Source organism: Panthera leo, chromosome A1 (assembly GCF_018350215.1).
Source record: "Panthera leo isolate Ple1 chromosome A1, P.leo_Ple1_pat1.1, whole genome shotgun sequence".
In the NCBI taxonomy this organism is placed as follows: Eukaryota; Metazoa; Chordata; class Mammalia; order Carnivora; family Felidae; genus Panthera; species Panthera leo.
The window spans coordinates 186,223,422-186,249,442 of NC_056679.1; the positions used below are offsets into that span (position 1 = coordinate 186,223,422).

At 36.3% G+C, this 26,021-nt stretch overlaps 1 protein-coding gene across 1 annotated transcript; it reads right to left on the reverse strand.

Moving 5' to 3' along the window:
- Window positions 1-433: 433 nt before the first annotated feature.
- Window positions 434-16,255, reverse strand: GABRA6 (gamma-aminobutyric acid type A receptor subunit alpha6). The gene is made up of 9 exons (XM_042907409.1): window positions 16,218-16,255; window positions 15,905-16,023; window positions 15,244-15,311; window positions 13,070-13,290; window positions 12,903-12,985; window positions 12,458-12,601; window positions 11,895-12,047; window positions 9,894-10,153; window positions 434-853 (listed from the first exon to the last, which is right to left on the reverse strand). Exons 1-9 carry the CDS (start codon window positions 16,253-16,255, stop codon window positions 578-580), a joined length of 1,362 nt encoding a protein of 453 aa, XP_042763343.1. The 3' UTR covers window positions 434-577.
- Window positions 16,256-26,021: the final 9,766 nt, after the last annotated feature.

Here is a 26,021-nt window from a genome sequence, read left to right on the forward strand (position 1 = left end):
GCTTAATTAAAGCGATATACATATGCATACTTTATGTATTTATTGAGGTAAAATAGCACAGCAAGGTTAAAAACAAATGGCTAAGTTCAATACAGGCTTAACAATGTCACTGGAAACCATTTTACTAGCACAAAGGCCTTCAACATGCTGGTATTAACCTATTGATAAATATTTAGACTATTTATATTGTGTACTCTTTGACAACTAAGCCAAAATAAACATATTTTAAGGCAACCTTTGGAAGTATTAGCATTTCTTATTTTATCTTTGTGGTTAATGCTCTTCACAGTGACAATTAAAATATTGAACATTGAAAGACAAAGATTGGCAAATTCATCTTCAGGGCATCTTATTCTCATACAAATTCTTCCTCTAACATATAGAAAAGTCAGTTTTCAACAACATTCAACTTCCAGTTTTGAGGGGTAACATTATTGCTTTTTGGCCCAAATATGCTTACTCAAAGCTATGTGTTACAGGTTTTCAATGTTCAGAAAAGCATCCATACAATTCTTAATGCTATTTTTAAAAATTAGAAAATGAGAACTTATAGAATGGAAGTTATCCTGGCTGCAAGCTATTCAACACTGCTGCTCATTTCCATTGTGTCTTTGGAAAGATAAACTACCCAGTATACAAGGTTAAATCCTGCAAATGCAACAGGGAACAGAATCCGAGAATACTGGTCTATTTTACTGGTGCCTCCAAAGGCTGCAGATAGTGGTGGGGGTGTGACAGGTGTTGACTGTAAGATAGGAGCCCTAGTGAGGACTTTGCTGGCCTCAGGGGCTGGAACTATTGGCAAGGTCAGAGAGGAGATTCTTTTCTTCAGATGATACTTGGAATCAGGATGCTGTAGGGAAAAGACATAAAATTCAACCTAGGTAAAAGACTAGAGATTACTTAGTTATTCACTTTTTCATCACTGACAGGTATTTATTGACTACTTACTATGTAAGATAAAATATTAGCACATTGTTAATAGTACTTGATAGTGCTACTTTTCCAAGAAAGTGTTAAGTTTAAAAAGATGATTTGTTTCTATCTAACATCCTATAATTTAATCCATCAGAAATTGATGCCAAGCATATTCCACATCCCAGAAACTGTGTTGAGCATTAGGCTATTAGGAAGAGATGAACCGTGTTACAAAGGCTTATCTAGCCACTTGCAGTTGCTGGTGATGCATAAGCCTATAGGGCAATGAGTGTGGGCAACGAGAGGGGAATTCACTTTGGAATATATGGACAATTACTTAATATAAGAAAATATAGCAGTGTGCCTGGGTGGCTCCTTTGGTTAAGCATCCAACTTAGGCTGAGGTCATGATCTCATGGCTCGTGGGTTCGAGCCCCACATTGGGCTCTGTGCTGACAGCTCAGAGTCTTAAGCCTGCTTTGGATTCTGTATCTCCCTCTCTCTCTGCCCCTTACCTGATTGCACTCTTGTCTCTTAAAAATAAACAAACATTAAAAAAGAAGAAAATATAGCAGTTCAGTTAGTTGATATCATTCTTCTAGCCTACATCTTTATCATCACACATTCATAAATTTGAACCAGCTGAGATGACAACAACAAAAAATATTAAGGTGCTTGTATATGTGAAAAGCCAGTGGCAAAGTATCAATACCTTTAAATTGCATGGGATGACTGTTCATTCCTTGAAATACAATTGGCTCTTAAGCCCAGAAGTTTTATATTGAGAGCTTTCTGCTTCCCATTCAGAACTTCTCCACTGGTCTCCCTCCATTCTAAGTCACCAAAAAATGATTCATTGACTGACCTCAGAATTGTTATACGTTCTTTTTTATCATTTGAAATCATGAGACAACTACTTTTTGTCCTGAAAGAGATATTTAGCATATTAATTGTTAGGTGAGAAGTCTAAGTCCAGAGGGTGGAGGTGAAAATGCCTCGTCCATAGTTGCACAGCTATGGTGACTAGTAATAAACTATGCTGGTCAATTTCAATGCTTGTTTCATCATCCCCACATTTTCTTGTCTTTACTCTGAAGTATTGGGTCTAGTTCAGAGACTCTAATTCTGTTTGCTTTAGCATCTTTTCATACTGTTAGAGACTAGGGAATCTTCCTTTGATTTGTATCTTTTCCTGTCTACATCCTGTAATAGTCACTCTCCTTGTGGCCAGGTTGTCGTCACTGGGTCTGCCTTCGAACACTTGCTGTACATTATCTCTGCTCTTGTAAAACTGCCTTGTTTTCTCTCTGGCAGCAAAATCACCACTTTGATGCCTGGCAGGGTATGTTACTCACATGGGCAGACTCCTGTGGCTTTAGCCAGCAACCCCGCGGCAACAGGATGAGGCAGCTGCCTCCCCTGTGCTGGTTGAGCCACAGGACCAGAGTGACCTGCCGATGTGGTGACATTTGGAGTGTGAGAAACAACAATTCCAAGAACCTCTTCTCTCTATCTTCCTCTCCTGAATTTTGCTGTTTGATTTGTCATGGAATTTACTGAGTATCTAAATAATAATAGACATCATTGACAGTTCAAGCCCAGTGTGCTTTTAGAGACCGTGGGAAAATCTCTCTCTTCACCAAAAACAAAAATGAATCTCTATAGTCAAGTTTTATTTCTCACGCCCATGGTGAATTTCAAGGAAAAGTGTGTATCTTTATTTGTTAGGTATTGGCGCAGAATTGAGCTAGGTATTCTGGACAGAATTAAATAAATCATAGGTCTTGGGAGTAGAAGATAATTTAAAATAGTAGAGGTTTCAGTCTGCTGACCTTAGGAAATAAGTGACACTTTCTACTAAAAAACATGTGACAAATAAGGACTACTGTGCTCAGGGTCACCAGTCAGTATGAGGATAGGACCAGAGTAGTGGTATTTTGGTCTCAGTGTATGCTGCCTGTCTTAGGAAATAAACACAGTAACTTCTTTCAAGAGCTTTCTATTGTGTATCTCAGATTCTAATTGGAATTTTCAGCCATTGAGTATGTTATTGAAATATTCTCCACATAAAAGAGCAAAATGTATTACTGTTGCATTTTCCAAAAAGAGTTATCCTCCTCCCAGATCCATGGAACACTAAAAAATTTTACTCTAGTAAAATTTCTAAGGATCGTGATGGAGTAGAAAGAGGGCAAGCCTTTAAAGCAGATTCTCTTTTTAAACTCACCTTGATTTTTAATGGCATGCATTGCCTATGTTCATTTCTTTTTTAAGGAGAAACAGGGTAGACATAAAAAAAATTCATTGAGACAAAAAAGTGATTATAAAACATAATCTGCCATAAAAATATAAAGCATTGTGTTATCTTCCCCTCTTTAGAGCTGTGGGGCAAAAAGGTATTTGTCAATCTTTTGGCATTGTCACACATAACTTAATAAGAATTACCAAATGACTTTTGTCCAGCGTTAAGCAACATCACTCAAGACCAAACACCATGAAAAAATTAATGACATTACCTTGGAATTAAAGATTTGCCATTTCCTCATCTAGTTCTCCAAACAATCTCTATGGAGGCTTGCTGAAGAGTTAAGACAGGAGAGTCAAAGAGCCCTGGATTGCAATTCCACATATACTACTTACCTACTAAATGAAGTTTCCATCTTTAAAGTTAGGAATTAAGTTTTTTCTTTTTGTTAAGAATTTGAGGAAGAAAATGTAAGATATATTTATCTGATAGATTTATAGATAGATGGATAGATATTTTACATATATATATATATATATATATATATATATATATATATTAGAGAGAATACTTTTTGCCTTAGTTATTATCATGTTCTTACATTCTTCCTTCTAAACACTATTGTGCCTTATCTCCTTTCCTGACGTGAAATCCACTTATTGGTAGAGGGCATATATTCTTCATTTAAAAAAAATTGTTTTAATGTTTATTTATTTTTGAGAGAGAGAGAGAGAGAGAGAGACAGATTGCAAACAGGAAAGGGGCAGAGAGAGAGGGAGACACAGAATCTGAAGCAGGCTCCAGGCTCTGAGCTGTCAGCACAGAGCACATGCGGGGCTTGAACTCATGAGCCACGATATCATGATCTGAGCCTAAGTCAGATGCTTAACTGACAAACCACCCAGGCACCTCACAGGGCATATTATTCTTAAGTATGAGTGTCCCACAGTGCCTAGCCAGTGCATAGAACAGAATATATTCTTAATAAGCAAATGCTGATTCAACAAATGAATGAAAATCTAAAAATTTCCAGAATTTCTTAGAGTAGTCAGGCAAAGAGGAGAAAACAAAAAGTTTTATGATTGTTTTACATTATATTTTAGTATGTTGTTTCATATTATACTGTAAGTACCATATCTAAATGCTTACCAGTGACAAGCACTGCACAGCATTTTGCATGCATTATTTTGCTTATTCCTAGAAAAAATCTATAAGGTAATAGTATTATTTTCATTTGAAAGATGAACAAATGAAGGCTTAAGCAGGAAGTTCACACAATAACTGGCAGTGCCTGTGATGCTACCAATCACACTCTTAATCATTTTTGTGGTTTCTTCCCATCAGCTTTAAGGTTCAGGGCATGGTTTCCCAACCACTGAATTATTGACCTTTTGTGTCGCATACTTCTTTGTTGTGTCCTGTACATCATGAGACGTTGAGCAGCATCCTTGCACTCTACTCACAAGATACCTGCAGCAACCCACTCCCCAATGTTGTGACAACCAAAAATATCTCCAGACATTGCCAAATATTCTCTGGGGAGAAAAGTCTTACCGCTGAGTATCACTGATTTAGAGTCACAGCTATCTCACTGCCCAGCAGTGATTGGGGGGTATTTCTAGCAGGAAGTAAATACGATATGCTCAAGGAAATGCAAGAGGCCTGGCTAACCCACATGCTGGACAATCAGTTCCTGCATAATTGGGAATTGGCAATACAGAAAACTGGACTACGATTTAGAAGATCACATTGAATTTCTGAAATGAAAAGAAAGCCAATTTTGCAAGCCATTCAAGATACAGGTTTGCATCAGGCCCCGCCTGCTCTATTGTAAGCCCAGCAGCTTCAGCTGATGGTAAAATAGGTTTTTGTCAGAGTCCAGATGAGGGCTCAGCTTGGGGCTGTCACTGTTTTGAGTGGAACACCTGTGGTTTTGAATTTTTCCAGCGCTCCCCTGCTGCTGAATGCCATCCTGCTCTGGGTATTTATAGAGTACTGCTTTGTTTTAAGTAATGCCACATTGCAAAGGTACTTTGAGTCAAAGTGGACTTTATGACAATCAGTTATTTGATGTAAGGATAAGACATTTGGAAAGTGGTTAAGGCAATTTTAATATGACGTTCAGTGAATCTAATATGTTATAGAGGAGGGGGCAATGGGTTACCTCACAAGAGAGAGATTCTAACCAGGGCTGCATTACTCAAGGAACAAACAAAGCATCTGTTTTTAGAACCAGCAAACAGGGCAACAAATATAAGAGAGAATACTTTTGAGGGTGAGAGAGAGAGAGAGAGAGAGAGAGAGAGAGATGACACGTGCCAGAGGAGCAGAGGGAGATGGAGGGAAAGAATCTTAAGCAGGCTCCACACTCAGCACAGAACCTGATGCGGGGATCAATCCCAAGAACTGTGAGATCATGACCTGCTCCGAAATCAAGAGTCAGATGCTTAACTGACTGAGCTACCCGGGCACTCCAAGAGAAAACATTTTTGAAAACATTTAGTACTTGATATTTCAAAAAACCCCACTATTATATTAATTATTATGAAAGAAATAAAAATTCCATCAAATTTTCTTGCATCTACGTAATAGCTGGTAGAATTGGGACAGAGACGATTCCAGAATTTCTATAAAGAAGCAGCTTATTGGCAGCAATCTGGTGGGTTAGTGGTGTGGGGCACATGTCTACAAACCATATTGGAATGCTTAGAGGGTAGAGAAGGAAATATTGGATGGGGATTTGATAGAGGGTATGGGGAAAGAACTAACCACCTACATCCCTCATCTAATCCACACTACCCTCTCTATAACTTATGCAATAGCACAACCATGGTGAAGGGACTCAGAGTCTCTCATTAACTTACTTTAACCCTTAGTTCTACAGAGTAATGATAGTATTCAAAGAAATCTTGGCAATATTTGGAATGCAGGAGGCAAAACTTTCATTATATGCTTTGTATCTCTTTACATAGGTGGAGGGAAACATAATAATGGCTAAGCAGATCATCCCAATCTTGAAAGGGATTATAAAAAGGACATAATATGTCTTATTTTCCTCTCTATGCCCAAGTTTCTAGCAATTGACTTAGTGTTTCTAGAACAGGACAAGGTTCATCCTTCTATCTCAGCTTAGGCATCACTTCTTTCAGAATCATGACCCCTCCAGTCGAGTTAGGTATTCTCACATGGCTCTTCCTTAGCCACTACACATCTCTAACCACAACCTTTATCACAATGTTTTGTCATGGCTTATTGGTTTGTCTTTCTTCCTGTTGAACAAGAAGCTTGTGAGGGAAGAGGCCCTATTGATGTCAATCACTAAATGTATCCCCGGCATTCTACAAAGGATATGGAACATAAAAACATTTAACAAGTACTTATGGTATGAATAGTTCAATGAATACATAGGTATTCAATAAATGGGTTCCAGATGAAAAGAAACAAAATAAATGAATAAACCGCATAATCAGTATAAATATAATTATTGTCCTGGCTAATGAAATTTTGGGCAATTTTGTTTGTAGATAATTTACCAAGAATATCACACCTCCTGTGAAGAAGAAAAGCCACATTGGATGTGTCAATAGGTGGGGGAATTCATTCTTAGCAACATAGGAATGAGGGCTTAGACCTTTAAAATAACAAGGAAACTAGAAAAAAATCCAAAAATTGATTGAGGTCCAAACTTGGTCTTACACACAAAATAAATATACCCTAGACACATAATAATTAATGAAACATGAAGATAAGAATAACTCTCTAATCCCAAGAGAGCATGCCAGATAAAAATAATAAGGAAGATACCATATAAGCAAGAAAGAAGCTGTGGACAGTTTCTTCTCAAAATCTAAGAAGAAAGAAAGAAAGAAAGAAAGAAAGAAAGAAAGAAAGAAAGAAAGAAAGAAAGAAAGAAGAAATGAAGAAAGAAAAGAAGAAGGAAAGAAAACCAGTATCTACTTCCAAATGCCTTAAAACCAGGAGGATCATTTGTCTACAGAACACTGCTGAGGATTTAGTTTTAGATGTCTCTTTGGGTTTGAGTACTACATTTAAAACTCCTGAATTTCTTTGCCATTATTATATTACATTTCAAGGTCAAAATCAAAGTGATAAACTTTCTCCCATATTCATTCTTAGTTTCTTGTGAAAAGCAATGAGGACATTAAAATATAAACTTAGAATCACATGAAATATCTAAGCACGTAATTTTACTTCAACCTCACCACATTGGTTTGCTATTTTAATGTTCAAATTACTCAAGTAATGTTATTTTGATTACAACTGAATAGCCATTTTTAAATGTCATGGTATTTGAAAGAAAAAATGACCTGGCAATCATAATATACCATTGTGTTGTATAAATTGCAAATGTGTAATTTATGTTTGTTCCTCTGTATTATATAAGGCAAATTCCCAAGGTTTGACATGAATAAATAAAATGTAAATGTTCTATGTAATCATCTATATTTATTTTTGATACCTACAAGGTTTGCATTGTTAGGTTTGCTTATTTTGGTTTTTATTTTTATTTTTATGCTTTGACCAGCCTTTTAGAAACAAAATGCAGCTTTCCATTGCCTTAAAATATTTTAAGTGAAACCAGGTTAAGAAATAAATTTTTTCATAAGAAAAAAGTCAACTTGCAGTCAACTTTGAGATGATTTAAAATGCATTTTTTATCTAGCTTCCCAAAGGACCTGCTCATTATAGGTTACTATTTTAGAATCATAGAAGATAGCTTATATGAAAACCTGAGATCTTAAGTTCCATCTTATTAATAAATTATACCTTTAAAATAATAGACATAGGGAATGCTAACTCTATACTTTCTCCAAGGATTTGAAGTCATTTTCCTCTCAGTGATCCATATTCCAAAAGAATTGAATAAGGAAGTTGGTCTTTCTTTTTATCTCAATATCAGATCAAAGAACATATTTAAAATAATTTGAGTTATTTTTTATCTTGTCTTTCATGAATTTCTCTTTTGATTTTAATTGCATTTCTCAAAGAAAACTGTTAAGCTGAATTCTGATAAATACCAATTCTTCTTTCTCTATAGACACATGTTAAGATAATGTATGGCCATTGGGACATATATTGATTATATGTCTATATATATATAGACAGTTTATAACATAATCACTTATTTTTACAAACAAAATAATTCTCAAAAATATTTTCTAAAAAAAATATTTTCAAGTGTTTTGGACTGAGTCTTCAGAGTAGCATCTTTTTTGCTATAAAATTGATATTTTTGTGGCCTTTCAAAACATTTATATAAAGAAAACAGCATTAGGTCATGGGAAGAATTTTGGGAATGGCCTAGCATTCTGAAAATGTTTTATATTGCAGTATGCATTCCTTTATATTTCAACCTTTGAGAAATTATTGGGGAGGGGATGGCCTCTGCCTCTGGTGGATATCAGGACTTATGGAATCAATTTCTAGTTTTCCTACCAACTAGTAACTAACATTTCCCCCCTCTGAGACTGTTTTTGATTTGTAAGCAGAGGTAGTTAGTCTGGATTACTGGTAAAAAGAATGGTAAACTTTTTTTTAATGAGAGCTAATTTAAGAAAAAAATCTTTAAATTATATCTTATTTTATCTTATCCTTGGAGAAAATAGATTCCAAGAAATATACCAAGAAACTTGTTTCTTAGTATATCAAACCAGATGTTTCAATAAGAAAGTATCATCTTTTTACCCAAATACATGCCTGAGTATATGAGAAGTACAACACACATAGTAATTTTTATCATTAAAGTTAACCAAGGATTACCTAGGCTGCATGTGGTTCTGTGATTTGGAAATGTTCACAAGAATTGGTTATAAAGACATTTTTAGTTCAAAGTGTTTGCAGTACTTGATGTTACAGAGCAAAATTTTCTTGTTTCAAGAACTATTATTTGGAATTTGCATTGACATAAAAACTTGCATTTGTCAATAAGTTCTAAAATCCATTAAAAAAAGTGTGTGCAGTTGAACTGTTGTGAGAATTTACTTAGATGTGAAATTGAAATTTGGGGACACATTCATGACCCTTGAATTATTAATGCTATCACTTATTTCTTTTTCAAAAAACCTTTGAGGACCAGAGCTTAGCAACAGAAAATCTAAACTGAATTTTATAGGTATTTATCACTTATTATTAAGTCTTTGAATAAGAACAGGTTGGGATATATGCATTTAATATACAAATATGAACATGAGAATGTTTTCACGTAAATCAAAAACTTTGCTTATGACTCAGCATTCACAGAACCTATTATTCACATCTTGCCTTCATGAAATAAAGCAGCAAACAGACAATTTCTAACAAAAATTGTCTATTCTATAGGAGTCCCTGTTTATTTCCCTCAGACTCTGAAGCTTCATTAGGAACTTTTTCTTTTTCACTTTATTCTCCCTAGTTGGTAGAAGTAAACCTGTTCAAAGGAAACATCTAAAGGCTGAGAAGAATTTTCTCATCTCCTCTGAGAGCACGGAATCTGCTAGTACCAGTGAGGATGATAAAAGAAGAATGCCAAAAGTTTAGAGCAAAGATAAATGAAGGATTGCTGCTTCAGGTTTCTTTTCTTCTATGAAGTTGGAAAAGAAGTTGGCCTTAGAACCAGAATTATGTAACTTGTGCTCAACTAATAGTATTTTTGGACTACTAAGTTGTTTGTGATCACCATTTGGCTGCCTTTTCCTAACTGGTAGGTAACATTAGAAAAGTAAACAATTACCAAAATAATCTCAGCTTCCAAGGGTTCAGTCGCTTTTGATATTGTCACTGGGGGTGAGGCTGCAATCTGTGCCCTCCTTTTGGCCTTCTGTGTCTGAAGATTGGTAAAATAGTTGACAGCCGCAAATTCAATAAGAGCAGAGAAGACAAAAGCAAAGCAAACAGCTATGAACCAGTCCATGGCAGTTGCATACGACACTTTTGGCAAGGAGTGCCGGGCACTGATGCTTAATGTGGTCATGGTTAAAACAGTGGTGATCCCTAAAATGAAAAAGAATGAGAAATGCAGTATTAGCATTTAGAATCTGATAATAACATCAAATGACAATGTGTCAGTGGATTAAACGTTCTGCAAATGTAATTTTTGTTATTATTGCTTTTTTTAATGTTTATTTATTTTTGAGAGAGAGCACAGGCAGGGGAGGGGCAGAGAGAGAGAGAAGGAAACACAGAATCTGAACCAGGCTACAGGCTCTGAGCTGTCAGCACTGAGCCCAACATGGGGCTCAAACCCACAAACAATGAGATCATGACCTGAGCCAAAGACGGACGCTTAACTGACTGAGCCACCCAGGCGCCCATGTTATTTTTGTTTTTTAATTGTTGACAATTACTGTCATAGGTATTAAAATTTTTGTATCCTTCAGTACTCAGTGCAGTGGCATGTACACTGGAGTTGATCAAAAAATATTTTTTAATTTGATTTAGTTTAACTATTGTAAAGCTTAACTCGCAAATAATTCTAGTTGTTTACTTCTTAAGAAAACTCACAGCAAGTAATTACCATGTAAGTACTAAAAACCTTGAACTCCTGGTCTATCTGAATAGATGATGATATCTATTATCATATTTAAGAAATCTATCTGGTATGAATAGTAAACATAAATTAAGTCCCTCATTTTTTAAAATTTCTAGCTTGATTTTAAGATAAAATATTTACTCATGAGAAAATAATTTCATCACTGAGTTGTCAACAGTTTCATGTCTTGTATTATACTTGGGGAATTTATGTAATTTCAAGATGGTCAACATCATTGTATAGATATTCTTTTATAATTTGCAGAAGGAGGTCTATTTTAAAATGTACTAAATTAAAAAGTCAAAATTCATCTGAGATTTCAGTTCAACTCAGGTCTTACCTATGAACTTCTAAATTATAATCATGAAAACTCAGAAAAAATTGGATTTTGTTATTATTGATGATATTTTCGGTTACAGCTCTTTCTCTTATTACATTTTGTTCCATCAAAAGTAATAGTGATTCTATATATCATAAATGGAGCTCATTATTTATGTTGAACCATGGGAAATTGGTTATATTTAACTATTTTCAGATCTTGAAAAATGGCAACGTTTTACAGTTCAATCTAATAAAAGCAAGATTTAATTTATATATTAGATATAATTTATATATCAGGTTTCAATATCTTAGCCTTTGTTTTCATGGGTTTACATGTCAGTTGTTACTTTCCTGCTTTTCCTTAGTTATGAAATAGCAAATTAAGATTTTATTTTATTTTTTTAATGCTCATTTATTTATTTTTTAGAGCAAGAGGGTGAGAGAGCACAGGGGAGGAGGGGAGAGAGGGTCAGCTGTCAGCACTGAGCCCCACGCAGGGCTCGAACTCATGAACCAGGAGATCGTGACCTGATTCCAAATCAAGAGTTGGGTGCTTAATTGACTGAGCCACCCAAGCATCCTGAGATTTTAAAAAAGAAAAAAAAACAAAAAAACTAAAACTAAACAAAAAAGCCTCCTTAATAGGGCACATGAAAGTCACAGGAATCCAGCCAGAATTCTTGCTAAGACAAATTTTTTGTAGATTCACCACACAGCTTAGGATAATATAAGGGTCATTTTATGTAATACATATGCCTGAATAAGATAGGAGTCTATTTCCTTTGTGGATTGAAAAAGTGCACTAGTGTGAATATTCCCCTAAAATACACAAGCAATAATTGCTGGAGGATGGGTGAAGTATAGCCAGAGAATGAAGCATACCAAAGACAGTTCTGGCTGGGACAGACTCCTTATTAATCCAGAAAGACACTTGAGAAAGAATGACTGTCATAATGCAAGGAGTGTATATCTGTATCATGAAGTAGCCCATCTTCCTTTGCAAGTGGAAATAAACTGTCATTATTACGTATTCACCTGTTGGAAGACACATATATCAGAATTATTGCTCTTGACAGTATGCAAAAAGAATGCAGCTGGAAATAAATCTTGCAGATCTTTAAATTAACATGGGCTGGAAGAAAACAAGCAAAGGCATATTTCAATGTATGTCAAAGATACTTAATCAGTGAATGATAGATACATCAGCTCACTGTTTTCGGTGGTGTTCTTTGTGTCATATACATAGAAAACTACTCATCCCAAGGTTACACAAGTCCTTATACGCACATGGTTGCAAAATCAATTTTAAAGAAACCTACTCATCACTTCAAAACAGCAAGCGTAGCTGAGGATGGCTAATGCAGAGAAGAAAGAAATATATACTTTGAAAATGTGCATTAGGGTCACCTTGCTGGGTTGCATTCATGAGTTGGTCTAATTCTTACCTGTGTTAGATTTAATTGTCTCACTAGATACTGTTTGTCCAATCAGATCATACTGGAGGAGGCTTGAAGATTCTTCTGGGACTTCGACTGAGTAAAGTGGTCCTTTTTTCCATGTATATATGATTTCACTTTTGGGGTAAGCATCTGAATTTTTTAAACAAACAGCAGTGAATATGACTAGTTGTGTTTTTCCTTTTTAAAGCAAATCTTGTCCATATAAAAAGGAAAATACAAACATAAATTTTCTTTAATGGTATTCTTTACTCTGTGTGACTAAAACCTCTATTTATAAGATTGACAGACATGATTAAGTGAGTATATTCCTGGAATCTCATTGAGAGTATCATAGTAATATTTCTCTTTTGCTTCCCAGTCTCTGACTATAATCAAATAACTGTATATTTTGAATGCATTATTTGGCTTTCAGAAGTCTTTTGTAACTTACAACTCCCAAACTTGAGTGGACAAGCATGCCCATCCATAGGAAAGTTAACCAGCCTCATAGGACAGTCAGCATTGATGGTAAGCCTAGGGACATTGAAATAAATGGTTCCGAGTTAGTATGATGGACAAATCATTTGGGTAGAGGAAACTGAATTGGGAAAACCTCACCTCATAGTGTATAAAATAGTTCCATTCTGCATTATTCTGAAGAGTTTATTAGGGGTTGTCATATTGTGAGCAATTGATTTTTTGCCATTCCTGAAAAAAGTGTCAGGTGTCCAGATTTTACTGACCATTAAGTTATTCAAACTCAAAATCTCAGTTGGCCCCCCAAACTTCAACCTCTCATCAGTCCAAGTCTGGCGGAAGAAAACGTCCATTGTATATTCCTAAGAAAAAAAAAAATAAGATATTCATGCAAACTGGGGAGATAGTTTATTAAGAATAGTTGATTCACTAGCTTATATACCCAATTCTAAAATTTAAGAAATAAAACAACTTTTTTATGACAATAGCCTATCAGAAAAACTATGATTTCAGTAAATTATTATTTTTCTCAAACGCAAAGTTTGCAACATTATTATAAAAGATAGTATTGTGTCGTGCAAACCTCCCTCCTTCACCTTTACCCTCTTCCACATTCTTCCTCCTTTCTATTAGTCATCCACCTCTCCTTCTGTTGGCCTATCAATTTTGCCTTCATTAGCTTAGAAAAAAAAATATGAAAAGATTTACAGTCTAGGTTTTGTGTTGGCCATCCCACCATCAGTTAGTCTAACCATTCCCCTCAATGTCTTGTTCACCTTCAAAGGTGTCTCCAAGAACCCTGGTACCATGAAATCAACTTCCAAGGACAGACAAACTTTGCTTGATAAGTGTACTCTGGCTGCACATCATAATTATTTTATATTGTTCTCAGAGAACATAAAAGCAAATGTTACCACAATTACTCAGAGGATCATTTAAGTATGCATAATTAGAACTTTGAGTTTTAATTTGTAGCTTTTATGAAATAACATTAGAAATCTTAAGAATTATGGTGAGGGCGTTGCAAAAGTCAATAATAAATAACAGCTTATAAGTATATCAAAATATTGCCAATAATTGCTTTGACTACTTTATAAGTTCCTTTATGAGACCTATTATTAAAAGTGGTGATTAGATTTTCAAAGTATAATTTGACACATAATATATCCATATAATAATGGTCTAGGGTATAACCAATCTCCACTGTATAAATATACTTTAAAAATGAGACACATACATAAAATGAAGTTCCAAGTGTTCCCCAGACTTCAATAATATAATATAATATGGTTGTGATTATTTATTCTGGAGGTGAGTCAGTAGTCAATGAAAAATATGAGAGTAAAATAATTGAGGATTCAGGATAATTCTGACTCCCCCTTCTTTCAAGACCTAATACATTTATCTCTTAAATAAAGTCCTCCTCCTTCTCCTTCACTTCCCTGTTTTCTTTCTTACTTTTGTCCCTCCCTCTCCCTTTCCCTTCCTCTTGTACTGCTTCCTTCTTCTTTTCTTCCCTTCTTGCTTTTTTATTTTCTTGACAACTCAAAAAAGCAGAAGATAAAAAGTCTCCAGTAACTACTTATGCACAGTTACATTTTCCTAATTAAATGAGGCAACTATATAAAGATTTATTTTTACTTCAATTTTAGTATTTATATTTTACTTTCAAGGGGAGATAGTACCTGAGAACTATGAAAAAATACCATGATACACTTTGTTCTAGAAGACTAGTTCAGATTTTCATTGCCACTTACTATAAATACTCTCTTACGAATCCTACAGCCATCTGTACCTGGAACAGAGTTCCCAGAACACCTACTGGTCCATTCGTAACACAAAAGGTACAACATACTAGCCTTTCCAAATGATGCTCTCTACTGTTTAGTAAAATATACTGAGAAGGATGTGCCACAGAAAATATCTATATTTTAAGTTTCATAGATATTCTCAATATACTCTTATATGGCGTATCATCTTTGTTGGTTTTTCTTTTTGCTACTCTAAAAATTTACCAGGACTTCATAAAGATGGGGAAAATCTTATCTTTGTAGAAAAAAATCAGTGCATGATATGTGGCCAGAAGAGAGGACTTTAAAAAGTCCCTTAGGTTAAAGCATTCAAGCAAAGTAGTGAAATGTGAGGGAGATTAAGCCAGGAATCTGCTCTAATGGCCATGGCCTCCAACCATGAGCACACATATTGTATTAGGACTCTGGAACCAAGCTTGGTAACAATGCCCAATACTGTTAGTTCTGGGACTCTGCCCTCCCTTCACCAAATAAAACTACCCTCCTCACTCAGAAGTCACTCACCATCTCCACATCTGACACAGGCCCAAAACTGGTCACATAAATGTCTGTTTTGACTTCAGTGACAGCACCTGAAATTAGACCAGAAGAATGGGGGCAATTACCACCAGTGATGTTAAGGAGACTGAAATTAATGACCTTATCACAAAGTCCCTTCTCATGGTCAGAATCTGCAACATATCCTAAAGCAATCTCAGTAGCAGGAACCCTTGGGTTTTTCAACTCTGAAAACTCATACCAGTTGTGTTATTTTGAATTTTTTCTGGTCAATTTGGGGGAATTTAAGGAATGCAAGAGAACTAAGTTAATACTCTAATAATAAAAACTATAACAATAACACATCTTGATAGCTTTAATGGGACAAATGTTAAGAAAAGTGCTTTACATGGAGAATCTCACTCTATACTCACGTAACTCTATGAAGCAAGCACTGTTCATACACCCACACTACAGCTGAGGAAGCTGAGGCTTAGAGGGTTCAAATAATGTTCATAAAAGTTCACGAACAGAGGAAGGGGCAGAGACCTGATGGGAACACATGGCCTTTCCCAGTACCCCTGCACCTTACCACTCTGCTATCCTTCTGAAGCCTCTGGGTCTTAGAACAGCAGGAAGGGAGAAGGAGAGAACACATGTTTGGTCTAGTAGGGATACTGTCTCTCACCTCCAAATCCCGGCCTCAGACGATTGTCATAGCCTTCAAGCAAGTTGTCTAGGATCCGACTGATGTTTTCTGAGTAGAAGTTGCCTTCATCTTCAAGTTTCCCTAGGGTATTTTCTACCCTGTGAGTAGACAGTCAATGATCCTCACTCCCAGCCTCAGAGAAAATAGGCTGTCCAATCCACCCTCATATACTCCACCACAAATACATGCCATACCACCCAGGCTTCTTCCATGATTTGGTACAGAAGTCACCCAGTGGGTGTGCGCTTTCACTTTCCTTAGCGCTGAAGGGAAAAAACAAAATCTTACTCACCATAGAATAATGTACAGCCAGGGCAGAGGCGACGCCATCCTGCAGAGCACTGCAATGCCCCTGTTCACCCTCCTGCTGGCTTCTCCTCCCTCCTAACAAGCACCCCTTTGCCAATCAACTAGAGTAATATTCCAGACCCCTCATATCTCTTTTCCCTGTTTGCGTCCAGCCAGTAATCCGTAGATGAAGAGGTTACCAGAAAAACCTTGAAGGTCTCCCTTGCTCTCTTGTTCTCGTTTTTGCCTTTTCATGTGGAACAAGGTGGCTTATGGTCTTAGACTACATCCTGATGGACATTCAGCCTCTTCTGGTGGACTCAGTTAGGAAACAAGAGTCTGAAAGGACACTGTATGGTCGGAGAGCAGTGACAATAATTGAATAAGGCATTAGGGGAGATTAGAAGGAAGAAATCCACTGCTAGTTTTGGCATGGAATTAGCAGGTCCCTGTGAGAAAATCTGGAAAGCTGTGGCATCTTGCTGATTGAGATTATGTTCCAATGGCTCAGCATTTATTATTTCTGTGGTTCACAGAAGGATTCCTACACAGCTCTTACTGCTTATAAAATCTAACAATATTGAGATCCTTTTGGGTTATCTTTCTGATTTCATCAGATTTATGGCATCAGATGCACCTTTTCTCCACATTTAAAATTACCCGTCATTATTCATTGAAAAGCACTACAATACACTAGAACAACTCCTGGTCGTCTGGCTGTTGGTTTAATTTTTTTTTCTGTTTTTTTTTTTTTTGTTTTTGTTTGTTTGTTTGGTTGGTTGGTTTGTTTGGTTTGGTTTGTTTGTGTTTATGTATTTTGCTTATCCTTCCTGTCAAAGATATGTCATCTCAAGCTAAGATATAAATAGGTCCTACCACTATCTTTAAAAACCCGGCCAATTTCATGGATGCTGCCTATAAGAGACAATGTCTGGAAATAGCTGACTAAGGTTCCCCATGTACAAATACTGTAAGAATAAAGCATCCATGGACATGGTTAATGCTGATGTTGTGGGCACTATTTTAATAGGCTCGCCACAGGTGAACAGAGAAATGTTTGAACTGAAAAAATAGCATTCTTTACCTAGTCTGGTAGATGGAAGTTGGAGGAAAGGAAGTCGCTTTAAACGTTAAAATTTTAAGCATTGTGAATCCCCCCTATCATATATGTGTATATATATATACTGTGTATATATATGCATACGTATATATATATATTTTTTTAAATAGTAATTCAGGAACACAAGAAATAGAAACAAGTGTCTCACATCACCATCTTCCTGCCAGATCTACACGGCATTCACCCACTTCGCAGTCTGTAGCTTCAGAATCTAAATTCTACAAAGGTGACCGTTCCTATTGCAGACACATAGCACAGTCTTAAGAGTCATTTCTAAAGACATGACATAAATTATTTGTGGAACATTTCAATAAATTAGCTGTGACTAAGAAGAAACAATAGAAAAAAGGAAAGACTGCAAGATTTCTGTGAAGTAGTTTTTTTAAGATTACTGAATCTCACAGTTGTGTGGAATTTTCTGGTTATTCATCAACGCCCCCCCCCCCCCCGACACCCTCCAGTATTCCTGGCAAGTGGTATCCAGCATCTGTTTTCTCACATTGTCTTACTTGTGCTGAGCTGAAACCTGCCCCTAGTCCTAGCTCTTACATTTGAAACCATACACAATGATTTGCTAGGGAAAGACCACATGGCAGCCATTTAAACAAAGCTATGTATCATGTCCTCTCAAATTTAAGCTCCTAAACACCCCTAAAATCTTCTCTTTTTCATTACAGGACCTGGTTTCCATACCTCTTCTTCTTTTCACTCTAAACTTCTCCAGATGATGACTACAACACATTTTCTTTTTTTTTTTTTTAAATATAATTTATTGTCAGTTGGCTTACATACAATCCCCAGTGCTCATCCCAACAAGTGCCCTCCTCAATGTCCATCACCCATTTTCCCCTCTCCCCCACCCCCATCAACCCTCAGTCTGTCCTCTGTATTTAAGAGTCTCTTATGCTTTGCCTCCCTCCCTCTCTGTTTGTAACTATTTTTCCCCCTTCCCTTCCACCATGGTCTTCTGTTAAGTTTCTCAAGATAAGTTTTCTCAAGATATGAGTGAAAACATATGATATCTGTCTTTCTCTGACTTATTTCATTTAGCATAATACCCTCCAGTTCCACCCACATTGCTGTAAATGGAATGATTTCATTTAATTTCACTATAAAGACTCAGGGATGATTAAAGAAAATTATTGCACAGAAAAAGCAAACTTAGTACCAGACACTAAATAGTACTTTCTATGATAGAAAAGAGGCATTAGTATAGAAGGGGCTTGAACCAAAGGATTCTGGTATTTATGTAACTACTTCCCACCTAGTAAGGACATTTTTCCCTGTTTGCTTAGAAACTGTTATGGAGACCAAGTCAGTCTAAAAATAATGAATGCAATTTAAGACTGTATTAGTGAAAATTAACATAATATTAATAATAAATACCAAATATTTAGCATTTACCATATTCCTAGAATTATGTTAAGAGCTCCATATACTCCAACTCATTCACTACTAACACAAAAATCTGAGTCGTCTATAATTGAGTCCATTTTGTAAATCAGCAAGTATGTAACTTGCCTAATTTCACAGCTAAAAAATGGCAGGATCAGAATTCAAAACTAGGTATAAGCAAAGGCCATGGGGTAGAAGCCAGTGAAAAATAAGTTTCCATCCTATTAAAGAAGTAGTTTCTAATTGTGGTATTTATCCAAAGAAGGAAGGAGTACCATAGGAGAAAATGAGTTTCCTGTTAACAAAACGTTCAAGTATACCATGAAACACCATGGACAGGTTTCATGAATGTATGTTTCAGGAGGAAATTACATAATCCCTAAGAACATTCAGTAGGAGATTGAGGCTATTTGGGGGCATCCTAAAGAAGAGCTTTTTGACAGAGACCTTGAGTGAATATTTGTGGGTTTTTTTAATGTCTATTTTTTTTTTTTTTTTTTTTAAGAGCACGGGAGCAGGGGAAGGGCAGATAGAGAGAGGGAGACAGAGAGTGTGAAGAGGCTCTACATTGCTAGTGCAAAGCCCAACATGGGGCCCGAACCCACAAACGTAGAATCATGGCTAAGCAGAAGTCAGACGTTCAACTGGCTGAGCCACGCAGGCACTCCTCAAGTGAATATTTGGATTCAAAGATTCTGCTATGGAGTTATTCTGGAGTGATATGAGAAGGAGGATTTAAAGAGCTTCCTCCTAGTGGTAAAATGGGTCTGGGAGGTACTGGAGGACAAAACTACTAAAGGAAGAAGAAAAAGTGGTAGATTATATAATAATAGTTAATATTTATTGAATGCTTATTATGTCAATTGTGTACATTGTCATTATCTCTAATCTGTGCAACTGCCTTACAAGCAGCTATTTTCATTTTTATTTTACAAAAGGATAAAATGAGGCATACAACAGGTATGTAACTACCTTAATGTCCCAGAGCTAGTTATTACTGCTGATTTCAAAGTATACACTATTATACACTATGATTTATGTATGACAACTCTGACTCCATTTTCTAAAGTTGGTCCTCTTAAACTCTCTGGACCAACAATATTTCTTCATATTGTTAAGGGATACCCAACCTCTCAGTGGACACTGTAGAAAATTCCCATGCAATATTGTTTGGGAATCCAGTGCAATAAGGACAAAATTGCTCTGGGAAACAAATGGCAATAAAGGGACGGTCCTCTGGTCACCAGCTTGAAATTGTTTTGGCTTGGTTAGCAATAGAACATTGAATACATTATATGGCAGAAAAGTATAGGCAGGCAATATCAATTTCAAATCTGAAAACACAAATATGGAGGGACTAAAAGTCATGTCAGGGTGTCTGGGTGGCTCAGTTGGTTAAGTACCCGGCTTCCACTCAGGTCATGATCTCAAGGATTATGAGTTCAAGCCCCGTGTCAGGCTCTGGGCTGACAGCTCAGAGCCTGGAGGCTGCTTCAGATTCTGTGTCTCCGTCTATCTCTGCCCTTCTCCCTCTCAGGCTCTGTCTGTCTGTCTCTCTCTCAAATAAGTAAGTAAATAAAATAACAGGTTATTGAATTCATGATTTATACCTGTTCAACCAGTATCCGTCCAATTTAATGTTTGTTTATTTATTAAGTGCTTGTTTTATGCTGAGGATATAGAAATTAAAAAAAAAAATAATGTTCACCTTCAGGAAGCTCACATTATAGATGTTAATATCAATGTAATAGAACTGAATGATAAACATATATATTATTAACCATGTGCTATGGCAACAGTAAAAAGGCATCTGTGGGGGATGGTGGTCAGTGATTATTTCATGAAAGACACAACATTTGGACTGAGCTTGAGAAGTTGAATAAACTTTTAGTAGATTGAAAAAGGCCATTCCAGGGCACCTGGGTGGCTTAGCTGGTTAAGTATATGACTCTTGATTTCAACTCAGGTCATGATCTCATGGTTTGTGAGATTGAGCCTCACATCAGGCTCTGCACTGACAGTGTGGAGCCTGAATGGAATTCTCTCTCCCTCCCTCTCTCTGTTCCTCACCCCACCTTGTGCTCACTCACTCTCTCTCTCTCTCAAAATAAATAAATAAACTTAAAAAAAAAACAAGAAAAGGCCATTCTAGGCTGCATGATGAACTCAGAGGTGTGGCCATTCATGTTGTTTATAAACAGCAAATAACTCTGAGAAACTGGAAAATAGGAAACAAAGAATGTCATGGATAAAAAGACTGGAAGATAAACATAGTCTAATAGAGGGAGATTTTCATGCTCCTCACTGGAGGATTTGAGAAAGGCATGGCCATGTGTAGAAGACTATGATGGCATTGTTTAAGTAATTCGTAACAGCACTTTTTCTCTGAGAATTGCCCTGCTATTTTATAGGGGTAGGGACTTATTTCTCATGTTTGTCCTGCTTGATCTCATATCAACCCACCATTGATTATACAGAAGACTGGGATACCACTTTGATATCAGGTAACTTGGGTTCATTAGCAGGCAAGTTACTTAGGAAAATTAGTTATTATCTCTAGGTATCATCTTCATCACCATTAAGTGGAATTACAGGGGCTTGGTGAGGATGAAATTTAAAAATGCATTAAGGCATTTTCACAGGAAATTGTCCATAGTAAATAAAAAACAAAAATACCATCAACATCACTACCAACATCACCCATAATTATCATTGTCATTGTCATTTTTGGCCATTTTTTTTCTCTAGCATTTAAAAATGAGATGAAAAAATTACAGATTGGTCTGTGTCATTTGCTAAGGTTGCCAGTGTTAGAGGAAGGCATGTTTGGCCAAATTCATGCAACATCAAAGAAATATCTGTGAAGAGAGAGGAAAAAACAAAAATGCATCAGCCTTACAGAAAGCAGCAGAAACAAATCACTTCAACCCCAAATCTGCAAGAGCGGCTGCCCAGATTTTTGATGGCCTCCCTGATTCCATTCCTTCATAATCTAGGTATCATTTCTTCCCTCGAGTTCCTTCTGAAAGCACTGTATCCTTATTATTAATTATTTTTAATTTTTATTTATTTATCTTTGCTCCAGATAAGTGGATTACTGTCACTAGCTCCTAAAGGGTCTTTTAACTCAGAAGACTACATCCCAAACTCGAAAACAAAATTTCAGATGATGATACATTATGACAGCTGGATGGACTGACTGCATACCTAGAGCAAACCTAGACAAAGTGGAATTATGAGTGTACTTCCTGTGCCTTCTGGAAAGGAAGGTGCTAATTGGCAAATACATAATGATCTTGCTGCCTAATGAATCTCTCACACCTCCACAGAGTAGAATAAGCATTTCAGTAAACTGCATGAACTCTTTCAGGCCACTAGGGGACTACTGAGCATCATCTTCTGGCAGTGCTACCCATGCCCCAGAATCTGTTTGCCTATTTATCAGGTGCTTGGGAGTATAGGAAAAAGAGGACAGAATTTTGGGTTCAAGCCCAGTGATGAGCTCTGGGGAAATGTTATAGAAGAACAAAGCAGAATGGAAGTCTATTAACATGGATTCTGTTGGACTTGGATAAGATGTAAATTCCAAACCTACTGCCTGTAAAGGGATATTCTCAAAGCAGGTTATAAAAATAAACATTTGAAAGTGCCATGGAAAGGTCAGAGGCTTCCATGGGAATAACTTTGTCCTTCATGTTGTTATATTAAATGACTTTATGTTACTTCTTAGAATAAAATAGAAGAGGCTTGCCATTTATATAGGAGTGATTTAATCTGAGGGGGAAAAAAAGTGATGGGGTGGGTGGGAAGGCTCTTCCAAAAAGAGGCTACGAGGTATTTGATGCATAATTTGGAGCTAATGACTCAACAGTGACTGAACAATGTTACACACGCATGCTGCTGGTAAATGTTCTCTAACAAACCCTGACCATCAAAGACACACACAAATTATCTTAAAATAGACTTTTAACAGGCTTTGGAGAGAACAGGCTAGAAGTAGAGTATCCGATATGTCAGAATTAAAAGAGCTATATAGCACTATGAACTTGCAGTGAGCATATTGTCGTTGTTGGTGCCCATTTTACTATCATGGCACTGTATCAGTAAGGAATGTGTTAGATGTAAAAACAGAAAACTCAACTTGCAGTGTTGTAAACAAAATGGATTCTTTTTCCTACAGAAAAGGAGAAAATGACGGACCTAGGCAGCTCCTGGCTTTGGCAGATAAGTAATGCCAGAGCTGACAAGGGTGCATTTCATGGTTGTAATATGGCTACCTCAGTTTCAGTCATCATATCTGCATTCAACAGAAGAAATAAAGAATAGGGTCACGGGGCCCTGTCTGGTTCCAGAGGGAGTTGAGAAAGTTACAATATAGTCTTTGATTTCTGATTTAGGAAATGAATAAATACAAATAGATGTTCAGATTAATCCACAAAAATCTTTTCATACTTACTATAGAAATCTAGGAAATTGAGTTGATTGCATAGCAAGTAATATTCTTTTTTAGTTTTGTCATCCTTTATAATGTAGGTGGCCAAACAAGATGAGGATTAAGAATGAATGTTAAATGGGCCATCTGTCACAAGCAGGGAACTGCCTCTAGGTAGATTAATTACAATGAGATATCCCATATTCTGGTATAAAGGCTCAGGGAGTGGACTGCAGGCTACATTTCTGTTGCCACTGGCACACTCAGCTTTTGGGCCAGGCACAATCTGCACAAATACGTGGAGAAGCCTGGCAAGAGGCATATGAGAATTTTGCAAAATTTTTTTCTCAATAAATTCTTTCTCAATATTTTAAAGATGTTCTTCTGAATTCCGTTGTCATCTAATGCAAATAATACAGCTACTATCCAACGGTTAATAAAATAAGAGACCTGATAGTTAAAGCACTTAGACCATCAAAGGCTTAAATGGTTGAAGCACATTAGTTTAGCTCCTACCAGAATTATCCTTCCTGGGTTCCATTTCCAAGTTATAAACTGATATCTATATATCTATATCTATATCTATATCTATCTATCTATATCTATCTATCTATCTATCTATCATCTATCTATCTATCTATCTATCTATCTATCTATCTATCTATCTATCGTCTTTTTTTTAAGTTTCCTACAGGAAAGAATCAAAAGACATTGTACCTATTACATCAATTAGTAGCCATTATATTAAGTCCCACTTGGGAAATTTCTTACAAAATTAAGTAATAGGAAAAACTTTGTCTTGAAAAGAAACTAAAATAATATTTTTCTTTCTACAAACTATATAACTGAGCATGTTTCTCCTTTTGACCTTGATGCCTGGATACTCGGAGTCAAAACAGAATTATAGCTGACTTTTTTTGTGTTAATCTTCTCTTATCCTTGTACCTGTTTTTCTATTTCTATTCTACACTTTGCATTTGCTTTTTTCTGAAAGGCTCCTCAAAACTTCTGGGGAAAAAGATAGAATATAAATAAATACTAGTCAGTGAAATAGCTATTGGTGATTTTCTGGGCCACTCATTCATTTGGATCAATTATATCATATTTTCTATTGATCACCTGGTATAGTGTTTGAACTGAAACCCAGGATTAAATAAAACACCAAATGGAGAAGACATTAAGCCTGAGAGGACAGTTGGAATCAGAAGATTCAGCAAAATCAGACACTTAACTAGAGATAATATATTTTACTGAAAAGAGGCAGTTACTTTGAAGTTCCTGACAATTTATACTTTGAAACTACATTAGCAAAATGTCACATATCTTCTCGTTTTAAAGGTAAGAAGGAAATACTGTTTTATTTATATGGTAAAAAAAAAAGTACTCTTTTTTTCCTTTAGGTCTTTCTTCTTTAGGTTCACAGTAAAATTAAGAGGAAAGTACTGAGATTTCCCATATATCCCCTACTCCCACACTTGCACTGTCTCATCTCTTATCAACATCTCCCACCACAGTGCTACATTTGTTACAATTAATGAGCCTACACTGGCACATCATTATCACCCAAAGTCCATAGCTTACATTTTTTTTTGTTCACTCTTGTACATTCTATGCGTTAGACGAATGTAGAATGACATGTGTCCAAACGTCTAGTATCTTACAGAGTAGTTTCACTGCCCTAAAAATCCTCTGTGCTCTACCTATTCAACCTTTCCCTTGCCCAACCTGTGGAAACCACTGATGTTTTTACTGTCTACATAACTTTGCCTTCTCCAGAATGTCCTATAGCTGTAATTATATTGCATGTACATTTATATTGCATGTACATTTTCAGATTGGCTTATTTCACTTAGCAATATGCATGTAAGTGTCCTCCACACCTTTCTTTGGCTTAACACTTCATTTTTTTAAACACGGAAAAATAGTCCATTGTCTGGATATACCACAGTATATTTGTCCATTCACCTACTGAAAGACATTTTGGTTGCTTCCAAATTTTGGTAATTGTGAAGAAAGCTGCAGTAAACAACTATGTGCAGGTTTGTATGTCAATGTAAGCTTTCAACTCTTTTTGGGGAAATACTAAGGAGCACATTTGCTGGATCATATAAGAGAAGGTTTAGTTTGTAAGAAATCACCAAACTGTTTTCCAAAGTGTCTGTACCATTTTGAATTCTTACAAGGAGTGAATGAGAGGTTCTCGGGTACCGTGTCCTCACTAGCACTTGGTGTCATCAGTGTTCTGGATTTTGGCCATTCTTATATGCATGTAGTAGTGTCACATAATTGTTTTAATTTTATTTCCCTAATGATATATGATATGGAGCATCTTTTCATATGCTTATTTTCCATCTGTATAATAATTATTATACTTGGTGAGGTGTCTGAAAAAGTCTTTTGTCCACTTTTTAATCAAGTTATTTGTTTTCTTATTTTTGAATTTTAAAAAATCTTTGCGGGGGCGCCTGGGTGGCTCAGTCGGTTGAGCATCCGACTTCAGCTCGGGTCATGATCTCACAGTCTGTGAGTTCGAGTCCCGCGTCGGGCTCTGTGCTGACAGCTCAGAGCCTGGGGCCTGTTTCAGATTCTGTGTCTCCCTCTCTCTAATCCTCCCCCGTTCATGCTCTGTCTCTCTCTGTCTCAAAAATAAATAAACGTTAAAAAAATTAAAGAAAAAATCTTTGCGTATTTTGGATAAGTCACTTTCCGGATATGTCTTTGGCAAGTATTTTCTCCCAGTCTGTGGCTTGTCTTCTTATTCTCTTGACATTGTCTTTTGCAGAGCAGAAATTTTTAATTTTAATGAAGTCCAGCTAATCAACTATTTCTTTTATGGAGTGTGTCTTTAGTGTTCTATCTAA